General features: G+C 39.5%; 1 protein-coding gene across 1 annotated transcript; it reads right to left on the bottom strand.

Annotated features, from left to right (window-relative positions):
* Nucleotides 1-8160: 8160 nt before the first annotated feature.
* On the bottom strand, nucleotides 8161-9342 carry LOC121441610 (melanoma-associated antigen B16-like). The gene is made up of 2 exons (XM_041642818.1): nucleotides 9178-9342; nucleotides 8161-9087 (listed from the first exon to the last, which is right to left on the bottom strand). Exons 1-2 carry the CDS (start codon nucleotides 9340-9342, stop codon nucleotides 8161-8163), a joined length of 1092 nt encoding a protein of 363 aa, XP_041498752.1.
* Nucleotides 9343-12207: the final 2865 nt, after the last annotated feature.

Raw genomic sequence — 12207 nt, 5'->3', positions numbered from 1 at the left:
AAAAATGTATCACATAATCGGTAACAAAGCAAACATCCACAGATAAAAAGAAATTGTAGTAACCACCTGTGTATTATTGGATCACCATGGAATAAAGATAGAATGCAACAACAATTCTACCCCCAGAAAGCCTACAAATTCATAGAAACTGAAGAGTCAACTACTGAACCATGCCAGGGTCAAGGAAGAAATAAAGAAATTAAAGTCTTCCTTGAATTCAATGAAAATAAAAACACAACATACCCAAACCTATTGGATACATGAAAGCAGTGCTAAGAGAAAAGTTCATAGCACTAAGTGCTCACATAAAGAAAATGGAGAAAGCTCACATTAGAGATTTAACAGCACACCTGAAAGTTCTAGAAAAAAAAAAGAAGCAGACTCACCCAGGAGGAGTTGAAGACTGGAAATAATCAAACTGAGGGCTGAAATCAACAAAATAGAAACACAGAAAACAGTCCAAAGAATCCATGAAACAAAACCTGGTTCTTGGAGAAAACAAGATTGACAAACCCCTATGCAAACTAATCAAATGGCAGAGAGAGAACACGCAAATTAACAAGATCAGATATGAGAAGGGGGACATAACCACAGACACAAAGGAAATTTGGAGTATCATTAGAACTTATTACAAAAGCCTGTATGCCACAAAATTGGAAAATATGAAAGAAATGGACATTTTTTAGATAAGTACCATACACCAAAATTAAATAAAGACAAGGTGAACAATTTAAATAGACCTATAAGTCGTGAGGAATTAGAAGATGTCATAAAAAAAAACCTCCCTACCAAAAAAAGCCCAGGACCAGATAGTATCAAAGCAGAATTCTACCAAAACTTCCAAGAAGAGCTAATAGCTATACTCCTTAATGTGTTGCACAAATAGAAACAGAAGAGTCATCGCCAAACTCCTCTTATGAAGCTACAATTACCTGAAACCAAAACCACACAAAGACTCAACCAAGAAAGAGAATTACAGAACAATCCCACTCATGAACATTGATGCAAAAATTCTCAATAACATCCTGGCAAACCGAATCCAAGAACACATCCCCCCCCCAAAAAAAAAATCCATTATGATCAAGTAGGCTTCATCCCAAAGATTCAGGGCAGGTTCAACATATGAAAATCTATCAATGTAATCCATCATGTAAATAAACTGAAAGAAAAAAAAACATATGATCATTTCATTAGATGCTGAAAAAGCATTTGACAAAATTCAACACCCCTTTATGATAAAGGTATTGGAGAGATTACAAGGTTAATACCTAAACATAATAAAAGCAATATACAGCAATCTGAGAGCTAACATCAAATTAAATGGAGAGAAACTTAAAGCCATTTCACTAAAATTAGGAAGAAGACAAGGCTGTCTACTCTCGCCATACCTCTTCAATATAGTGCTTGCAGTTCTAACAATTACAATAAGACAACATAGGGAGATCAAGGGGATTTGAATTGGAAAGGAAGAAGTCAAACTTTCATTATTTGTAGATGATATGATAGTGCAAATAGGCGACCCCAAAAATTCTACCAAAGAACTCCTACAGCTGATAACACCTTTAGTAATGTGGCAGGATACAAGATCAACTCCAAAAAATCAGTTGCCCTCCTATACACAAAGAACAAAGGAGCAGAGAGTGAAATCAGAGACACATCACCTTTCATGATAGCCACAAATAGCATAAAGTATCTTGGGGTAACACTAACCAAGAAAGTGAATAATCTATTTGACAAGAACTTTAAGCCTTTGAAGAAATAAATTGAAGAGGATACAAGAAAATGGAGGGATCTCCCATGCTTTTGGATTGGGAGGATCAACAGAGTAAAAATGGCAATTCTACCAAAAGCAATCTATAGATTCATTGCAATCCCCATCAAAATCCCAACAAAATTCTTCATAGATATTGAGAGAACAATAATCAACTTTATATGGAAAAACAAAAAACCCAGGATAGCCAAAACAATCCTATACAATAAAAGTACTGCCGGAGGCATTACCATCCCTGACTTCAGACTCTATTATAGAGCTACAGTAGTGAAAACAGCTTGGTATTGGCATAAAAACAGAGATGTTTACAAATAGAATTGAATCAAAGACCTGGATATTAATCCACAAACTTATGAACACCTGATTTTCGACAAAGGAGCTAAATCATACAACGTAAGAAAGAAAGCATCTTTAACAAATTTTGCTGGCATAACTGGATGTCAACCTGTAGAATAATGAAAATAGATCCATATCTATCCCCGTGCACAAAACTCAAGTCCAAATGGATTAAAGACCTCAATATAAATCTCACCACACTGAACCTGATAGATAAGAAAGTGGGAAGTAGTCTGCAACACTTGGGCACAGGAGACCATTTCCTACATATTACCCCAGTAGCACAAACAAGAAGAGCAACAATGAATAAATGGGACCTCCTGAAGCTGAGAAGCTTCTGTAATGGAGAGGACACTGTCATTAAGACAAAACGGCAACCTACTGAATGGGAGATCTTCACCACCTTGCATCAGACAAAGGTCTGATCTCCAAAATATATAAAGAACTCAAGAAACTAGTCATTAAAACTCTAATTAACCCAATTAAAAAAATAGGGTACTGAACTGAACAGAGAATTCTCAACAGAAGAAGTTCAAATGGCCAAAAGACACTTAAGGTCATGCTCAACCTCCTTAGTGATCAGGGAAATGCAAATCAAAACAACTCTGAGATACCATCTTACACCTGTCAGAATGGCTAAAATCAAAAACACCAATTACAGCCAATGCTGGATAGGATGTGGAGTAAGGGGAACACTCATCCATTGTTGGTGGGAATGTAAACTTGTGCAACCACTTTGGAAATCAGTGTGGCTGTTTCTCAGGAAGCTGGGTGTCAACCTGCCTCAGGAATCACCAATTCCACTCTTGAGAATATCCCCAAGAGATGCCCAATCATACTACAAAAGCATTTGTTCAACTCTGTTCATAGCTGCACTATTTGTAATAGCCAGAACCTGGAAACAACCTAGGTGTCCCTCAATAGAAGAATGGGTAAAGAAAGTGTGGCACATATACACTTTAGAGTTCTATTCAGTGGTAAAAAAAAAAACAATGACATCTTGAATTTTGCATGCAAATGGATGGGAATAGAAAACACTTTACTGACTGAGATAACCCAGACTCAAAAAGATGAATATGGTATGTCCTCACTCATTAGTGGATTCTAGCCATAAACAAAGGACATTAAACCTACAATTCGTGATTCTAGAGAAGCTAAATAAGAAGGTGAACCCAAAGAAAAACATATATTTATCCTGCTGGATATTGGAAGTAGACAAGATCACTGGGCAAAAGATGGGAGCATGGGAGTTGGGGTTGGGTGGGGAGAAGGGGAGATGGGCAGAGAGAAGAGATAAGGGGAAGATTGGGGAGAGCTTGGGGGAATGGGATGGCTGAGATGGAGGAAGGGTGTATATGGGAACAGGAAACAAGATATCTTAATTAAGGGAGCCATTTTAGGGTTGCCAAGAGACTTGGCTCTAGAGGGGTTCCCAGGTGTCCAAAGAGTTGTCCCCTGCTAGGTCCTTGGGCAGCTAGGGGAGGGTACCTGAACTGGCTTTTCCCATAGTCACACTGATGAATATCTTGCATATCACCATAGAACCTTCATCCAATAATGGATGGAGATAGAGACAGAGACCCACGTTGGAGCACTGGATTGAACACCCAAGATCCAAATGAGGAGCAGAAAGAGGGAGAACATGAGCAAGGAAGTCAGTACTGCGAGGGGTGCATCCACTCACAGAGATGGTGGGATTGATCTAATGGGAGCTCACAGAGGCCAACTGGACTGGTACTGAACAAGCATGTGATCAAACTGGACTCTCTGAATGTGGCTGTCAATGGAGGCTGACTGAGAAGCCAATGATACTGAAACTTGTTTTTTCTTCTTTTTTTATTGAGAAAAGGAGAAGAAAAAAAAACAAGTTTCCACCTCCTCCCAGCCTCCCATTTCCCTCCCCCTCCCCTCACTCTATGCCCCCTCCTCCCACCCTTCTCCCCCTCCCCCCACTTGGTTTTGATTCTACTGCATGTACTGGCTTTTTGGGAGCCTAGTCTGTTTGTATGCACACATTCCTAGACCTGGATGGAGGAGGGGAGGGCCTTGGGCTTCGCACAGGGCAGGGCATTCTGACTTCTCTTAGGACAGGAGAGGGAGGGAGAGTGTGAGTTGGGGGAATGGGAGGGAAATGGGAGGAAGTGAGGAGGTGGGAATTTTTAATAAATAAATAAATTTAAAAAAATGGAAAAGCTCACATTAGTGACTTAACAGCACACCTGAAAGCTACAGAACAAAAAGAAGACTCACCCAAGAGGAGTAGAAGACAAGATATTTAAAAATTATATTTAAATAAAACTTATTAACAAATTAATCAGTTAGCTAACATTATTAAAATATAAAATATCTACAAGTAATCTGTTTTTCTTCCTAGAACTTGAGAATATACAGTGATGGAGGAAGGTCATTGGTTAAATAAAGAAACTGCCTTGGCCCTGATAGGACAGAAAATTAGGTAGGCAGAATAAACAGAACAGAATGCTGGGAGGAAGAGAAAGTGAGGTAAGACGCCTCAGACAGATGTCATGCTTCTGCTCCAGGGGCAGACACGATGGAGCCAGCCGCCAGGTCAGACATGCTGAATCTTTCCCAGTAGGAGTGGTGCTGCACAGATTATTAGAGATGGGTTGATCGGGATATGAGAATTAGCCAGTAAGTTCTACAGCTAATGGGCCAAGCAGTGTTTAAAAGAATACAGTTTCATTGTCATAGTGGGTGGGTGCACCCCTCGTGGTCCTGACTTCCTTGCTCATGTTCTCCCTCCTTCTGCTCCTCATTGGGATCTTAAGAGCTCAGTCCCGTGCTCCAATTTGGGTCTCTGTCTCTATCTCGATCCATCGCCAGATGAAGGTTCTAAGGTGATATGCAAGATATTCATCAGTATGGCTATAGGATAGGGTCATTTCAGGTTCCCTTTCCTCAGTTGCTCAAGGCACTAGCTGGGGACATCTCCCTGGACACCTGCGAGCCCCTCTAGAGTCAAGTCTCTTGCCACCCCTTCACCAAGGCCAGCTGGACTGGGACTGAATAAGCATGGGATGAAACCGGACTTTCTGAACGTGGCGGACAATGAAGGCTGATGAGAAGCCAAGGACAATGGCACTAGGTTTCGATCCTAATACATGAACTGGCTTTGTGGGAGCCTAGCCTGTTTGGATGCTCACCTTCCTGGACCTGGATAGAAGAGGACCTTGGACTTCCCGTAGGGCAGGGAATCTGGACTGCTCTTCATTCTCGAGAGGGAGGGGGAATGGAGTGGGGGGAGGGGGAGAGGTGGAGGGGAGTGGGGGAGGGGGCGATGTGTAGGAGGAGGGGGAGGGAAATGGGAAACAGGGAGGAGGCAGAATTTTTTTTGCAACAACTAAAAAAATAAAATAAACAAAAAAAATCAAAAAAAAAAGAATACAGTTTGTGTGTTGTTATTTTGGGGCATAAGCTAGCCAGGTGGCCAGAGGCAGGTGGCAGGAACGCAGCCCATAGCTCCCTTCAACAATACGGTAATTAGAACCTTTGTACTTATTTGCTTAATCATTTTGATAGTCTTTTCTCAGCTTTCACTTATATGAATTTTCAATTTTAAGCACCCAAATAAAGGCATTCACTGATATATATGTTCTATATATGTTCCTGTCTTTTATCATTGATCACACAGACTAATAGATTTCCCATGTATACGATATCTAGCAGTTTATTTGGAAATTATTCTGATCATATACCATATCTGCCCAATGATGTTTATCAGAACAAAAATGTAATACAAAAGCGACCAGGGTATTGCTCTCAGTGGAGTTCTAAAGTAAGTAATGGAGCTCTCTGGCACAGAGAAATGAAACAAAGATATAAGACAAAACCTGCAATGTTCTGACATGGTTTGAATTGAAAATGTCACCTACTGTTGTTTTGAGTATTTGTCTCATGACATTCTTTAGAAACGTTCTGAAACCATTCAGAAGTGAGACCTGGTGGGCAGAAGTAGAGCCCATATTTAGGGTACAGTACGGCAAAGGTACTGGCATGATGCTCAGCTTTCTGGTCAGCCATAATGTAAACAGTAGCTGCCTTGTGTTCCTTAAACCATGGAGGAACTCCACTAGGCCTTTCTCACTACAGTAGCCAGAAATCTTGCTTCTGTCATAAATATTCTGTCAAACTGTTGAAAAATAGCTAATATAAGAGTTATCATATAAGACTACCTATAAGAGGGCATTGTGAAAGCATAAGTCAGAGTGCTTGGTATTTAGTTTATTGTAGGTATTACAATAATTGTCCTGACCTGTGACTCTATGAGTCTATCTTATGTAAATTTTAAAATAATCACATATCCCACAGAACAATGACGTTCTCTAAGAAATGGAACTTCACCAGGAACTTTGGAGGCAGAGACAGACAGTTCTCTGTGAGCTCAAGGCCAGCCTAGTCTACAAAGTGAGTTCCAGGACAGTCAGATCCCTTACACAGAGAAGCCCTGCCTCCAAGAAAAAGAAAAAAGAAACAAAGACACATACTTCCCCTGCAAAATAAAATAAAATGAAATAAAATAAAAGAGGCTTCATATAAAGTAGACCACTACTTAATTAAACCCCACTAATTTTCCCCTGGGAGATGTTATTCTTTAAAAATGGGGACGTGTATTTATTTTCTTTTTTCATATCCATAATTTTAAGTGATGTAAAACGTGTTCCTATTTTGACAAGGACCAACTCCTCAAATTCATCTAAATCATGAATATTTTCACTGCTTATATCTTCATTAAAAAATTTAAGCATGTTACCCGAGCAGTGGTGGCACATGCCTTTAATTCCAGAACTGGGAAGGCAGAGGCAAGCAGGTCTCTGTGACTTTGAGGTTAGCCTGGTCTGCAAGAGCTAGTTCCCGGACAGACCCCAAAGCTACAGAGAAACCCTGTCTCGAAAATCCTCAAAAATTAAGCACATGTTAATATATACAATTCAAATTATACTAAAGATAATCTATTTAAAATATCTCCTAAATGAAGTACTTTCTTACATCATTGGCCCTGGGCAACGAATGACAACCTAGTGGCTTCCACATCTCTTACTATTAATTATCAAAAAATGCCTTTAAGTTTATTTGCAAGTAAAGCCTTAGTTTATGGCCCAAATTCAACCATACAGATTTGGGGTCAGAGATGTACATTTTCTACTTTCTCTGTATGAAAATTTTGTATATAACAAAACCATAAAGTAACCAGGAAAGAGCTTTGCATTAAACTTTTGGATGTCAGCTTTGAGGAGCACCACATACAGGTTAGTGCACTCCAATTCTCTTCACCTCAAAATTCAACTTAAAATTAGCAATCTGAAGTAGTTTATCTTACCACAACCACAATTTTCTCTTTCAGGATACTTATACTTAACAGGGCCATAAGGATCACTTTATGTGTAAACCCTGTATTTCATTTGTCTTCCATGAATTAGAAGATATACTATCATAATCAATGTATTTATAAGGAAAGGAACTACATGCATGCTGTTTAATGTAGCATCCTAGAAAATTAAAATAGTAATTGGAAAATAATAGATGCTCAAATAAGTTTTGGTAATAAAAGAAACTGTCAAAGTGTGGTAATATTTTCTTGAATTTTATTACTCATGGCAACTGTAAAGTAAAACAACTCCACATATATCATGCAATTGCACTGGGAAATGGAATGTTACAAAGAAAAATTTAGCACAACACTGTTTGAAAGGTCAAAGTTTAGAAATGATTGTTATAGTATTCCACATAATTATACAGATACATTGGACTACTTCCCAGTTAGTTTTATACTATGACAAAGCTCTTAGTATTACATTTTTGAACTGCATAAGTAGAGATTTTTGAAGCTCAAACAACAATGCTATTAAGTGAAACAATATTCAAACAGAAAGGTCAAACAGTACAAGAAAAAATGTCATGATACACAGACAAAATAAAACTATGCAAACAATATTCTTCCTCCTCTCTATATCAAACTAGGACCTACATTTTTTCCCTCAACTCTAAAAATTCTCTGCAAATTCTACAGCAGTAGAAAGTTATCTCTGATTGTACTACATACGAGGGAAACTGCAGCCCATGCCACTAGAACTTGCACGAGAACGAGAACTTAGGCCAGCACTGTCTAAAATCAAGGCAAGGGCTCTCTCTTCTTCTTCTATCAGAGCCTCTTGATACTGAGACTGGAAGGTAGCTGGGTGTGTCCCATAAACCTTTGCCATAAACTCTAACACTTTCATCTTACTAGTTTCAGCTCGAGCCCGAGGCCCCCACACAAACTCATACCACACTGGATCACTATCCGCTACTGGCTGGTACACCAGGTATTGTTCCTTCACAAACTCATTGGTTATCAGCTGCCTAGGCTCACCAAAGATGAAATTATTCACCCCAGCATAGATTCCCATTGGATTCAATGCTTCCCAAATGTCCTCTTCAGTGGCACGGTTGCCTTTCAGGAAGACTACCCCCAGGATGATTATCAGGAGACCAGTCTTAGGAAAACTAAACTCATCACTACGCATCCCATCATAGGTGAGACCTAGTTTGATAAAGAGAGCATAGACGTGGTTGACAGGATCTACTTCCTTCACACCTATGCCAAAAACAATCTCCATGAGTTCAGCAGATCTCATGAGGATTTCATGAAAACTATTTTCATCTTCTTTGACAATGAGTCTCAATATATCAGTCTTGCTCATCATCTCTTTCATCTGATATTTGTACAGCATATAATTCACCAAGAAGTTAACTTTACTATTGACATTCATCACAGGTACATTCATGGTGGCTGGTTGACATGGTGGATTGACTGGAGAGCCCTGTTCTTGGTTACTAAGATCCCCACCTGAGTTTCTCAAAGAGTCACAGGGACTCTGAAGACCTCCAGAGGTACTAGGTGTCTCATCTGCAGGATCATTTTGGTTGCTAGCCATCAGAGAATGGGAGGAGTGACATGGCTCTTCCACATTCCTAGACACCTGTGGAATCTCTAGGGCCTGGCTCTCCTCACTAGACATAAGCTGAGAGGAGGCAGATGGCTCCTCCACATCCCTGGAGACGGTTGCAACCTGGGTCCCCTCAGAGGTCTGGCCCTTCAGACTACTAGCCATAAGATGAGAGGAGGTACAAGGCTCCTCCACATCCATGCAGACTGCTGCAATCTGGCTGTGGGTCTTCTCACAGGTCTGGCCTTGGTCAGCTGCACATTCTGGATTCTTCTGAAGTTTAGACATGGTGACTACGGTGAATAGATGCAGATGATCGTGCACAAAGGAAGGCAGCAATCAGGAATCACTGTTTGAAAGAGAAAGGGAGAATGTAAGGTAATCAGCTAGTAAAATCAATTCCAGTCACGGTGAATGGACCTCCAAAAATCATGTGATTAAGGTTTAAGGCAATAACTGGCAGGGGAAAATAAGAGACACACTGGGTGCTAGCCAACCCAACATAAAAGTTATCAGGGTCCATAGCACATACATGTTTAGCTCTATATTTCCCACTCCTTTTCTAAATGAAAAAAGTGCAACATCTCCACAAGTATGATCATCATGGAAGCTAATGGGCTTAAGCCACATTCTCTAATATAACAAAACCACCCCCCCAAAGGTGGGTATGAAGTCCTACTTGTAGCTGAGAAACTACAAGCATGCTACTACAGGCAAATGATAGCTGCTGTTACTAGAGAATCAGTTTTCTTTAAGGGTACAACATCCAGGTATGGTGACCATTATCTCATGGAGGGCCACACATATTCAATACTATATGGCAGCACAAATAGTGCTTATTGGCTTAAAAATTAAAGAGTGCAGAAAGTTGAATATGGAGAGAATGGAGTTGGATCTGGGAGGAACTAAGGGAAGGGGTGAATATGATCAAAATTTTATGAAATTTTCAAATAAAAAATAAAGCCTATTCTCTTAAAACTAAAATTATATCTTCTATAAATTTAAGAGTAAAATTTTAAATTCCTCCTTACCTGAAAATTCTCTGGGCCAATGGCAGAAACTAATTGGCACAGAATTTTTGTGTGGTGTGCTGATCCCCTCACTACTCAGGAGCCTTACTTAGAACCAAATAGGCTCACCTCTTCTCTTGGGAGCTTACATATATCAGAAGATTATTACTTCTGCTCTCAGACCATAGTACATGAAGTGAACTGTTCATTCACTATCCTTATTTGAATTATCTCCAGGAACAGATAGAGTTTCAGGACAGCTAATTTGTTAGCATTTCTATACTTGGGCGTATGTATCACTCACTATTCACTCAGGATAAACACACACATCACAAATCTTGAGACCCCTTCCTTTTCTTGAACTGATATTCCATCAAACTAACTACCTGTATCCCTGTGATCACAAAGGAGGAATTGAAAGGCATTCAATTTATCCATTTTTCTCCTAGAATCTGTCAACTGTGGTGGGACAGAATTCTGTTTACACCACTCGGTTCTTGGGTATACGTTCCTATCTGCCGCACTAATTGTCTTTTCTTTAAACAATGTAAGTGTCTGGGATATGACACAACTGGGTTAGAACAAAATATCACCAGTCTTAAATCAGCAGAAACAGGAAGTTACCATATATTATAGTTTGGCAGTCTTTCCCATGACCCGCACAGGCACACAGGGAAACTATGTAGGGCTATATTAATCCAGATATTCTGAGATACATGATTTCTTGCAGCTCTCTGTCAAGTCTTTTACTTGGAGAACTGATTGGGCTACACTTTCTACATTTTGATTTGCTACTGGTTCAGTTCCCTACCAGAATCAGTAGTTCGTCTCAGCTTACACAATTGCAGGGAACAGTATGAGAAATCTGTCTGCTAAAACCCAGCTTACCTCTGTGAAAACAGAAGATACATCTATTGGAGACCTATGCACTTGAAAGGGTAGATCCCTCAGCCTTCTTTGATAGGATTTGGAACTTTTTATGCTACTTTTATGAGATAGCAGTCCACAACAACAAAACTTTCTTCTTCCCAAAACACGAATAGGAAGGGTTGGGATTCTTATCCATACCAAGGTACCCTAGACTAACAACAATATTAGAGTTTTTTCTCCTCTGTCCTACTATGGGTAATACCCTTATAGGCATGTCTCAGTCTGGATTCCTAGCAGTGCTCTTAACCTGAGGCTATCATTAAAACAAATATATTTATTTTTGATTCAGGAAAATTAAAAGAGTAATGAAACCCCAAATATTTTTCTTCCCAAATTCATAATTTGAAAATCATAGTGTAGCACATGCAGATAGCAAACATAGTAAAATGAATGTTCATCAATATTTATTCAATGTCTACACATCAGTTACTAGCACTGCATAAGACTCCTTGCCCTTAGTAGACTGTTATTTTTTCTTTTACTAACTACTCAACTACTGAGAACAAAAGAAAGTAGGAGGGTCATTGATATGTACACTCCAGCATCCAAGTTCTAACATGATATAAGTAGATATTGTGGCCCATGTGTTGCCCCAATTGCTGTCTCAGAATGCGTACCTTAATCCCTGGAAATAACTTCAAATCTTCCCTCTAATTTTCTGTCTTCACTGTTTTAGATCAAAGGACACAGTTCCCTGAAAAAGAAAATAAACTGATGGCATAAAGGTTATACATTGTGGATACCCCTTCTAGACCCCCCCCCCCCCGTAAGTCTGAACAAGGAGTCAGATAAGAGCACCCTAGTAAGACTTTCTTCTGGAAAATTGAGTCCATGTGGCTTTCTATCCTTCCAAGGTAGATTCAATGAATACTCATATGGACTAGGGTTCTTGGTCTAGAATTTATAGTCTCACTTCAAAGTATCCTTCCAATTACAAAGTATCCTTCCAAATAAGTGACATGAAATTGTTGTCCTAGTTTGCATCTCTGGGTGTTTTGATAAAATATTTACCAAAACCAACTTAGCAGAAAGCAGTTTATTTCACCGTACAGGTTATAGCCTATCACTGAAGGAAGTCGGAGCAAGAACACAAGGCTAGAATCTGGAGGCTGGACCTGAAGCACATTCCATGGAAGAATGCTGCATACTTGCTTTCTTTCCCTGGCCTTTTGGTAGTTTGACTGAGACTGTCTCTATGCCTTAGGCTCATATA

This window comes from Microtus oregoni, unplaced genomic scaffold (genome assembly GCF_018167655.1).
Source record: "Microtus oregoni isolate MIOR12 unplaced genomic scaffold, Mior012 000079F_ref0000094, whole genome shotgun sequence".
NCBI lineage: Eukaryota > Metazoa > Chordata > Mammalia > Rodentia > Cricetidae > Microtus > Microtus oregoni.
The sequence above is the reverse complement of the archived record's forward strand: the minus strand, read 5'-3'. Positions and strand labels throughout refer to the sequence as shown.

Coding starts and splice junctions, on each gene's coding strand:
- LOC121441610 (XM_041642818.1), bottom strand. CDS start 9,342: ATGTCTAAACTTCAGAAGAATCCAGAATGTGCAGCTGACCAAGGCCAG. Junction 9,088..9,177: donor AGACCTCTGAGGGGACCCAG/GTTGCAACCGTC, acceptor GAGATTCCACAG/GTGTCTAGGAATGTGGAAGA.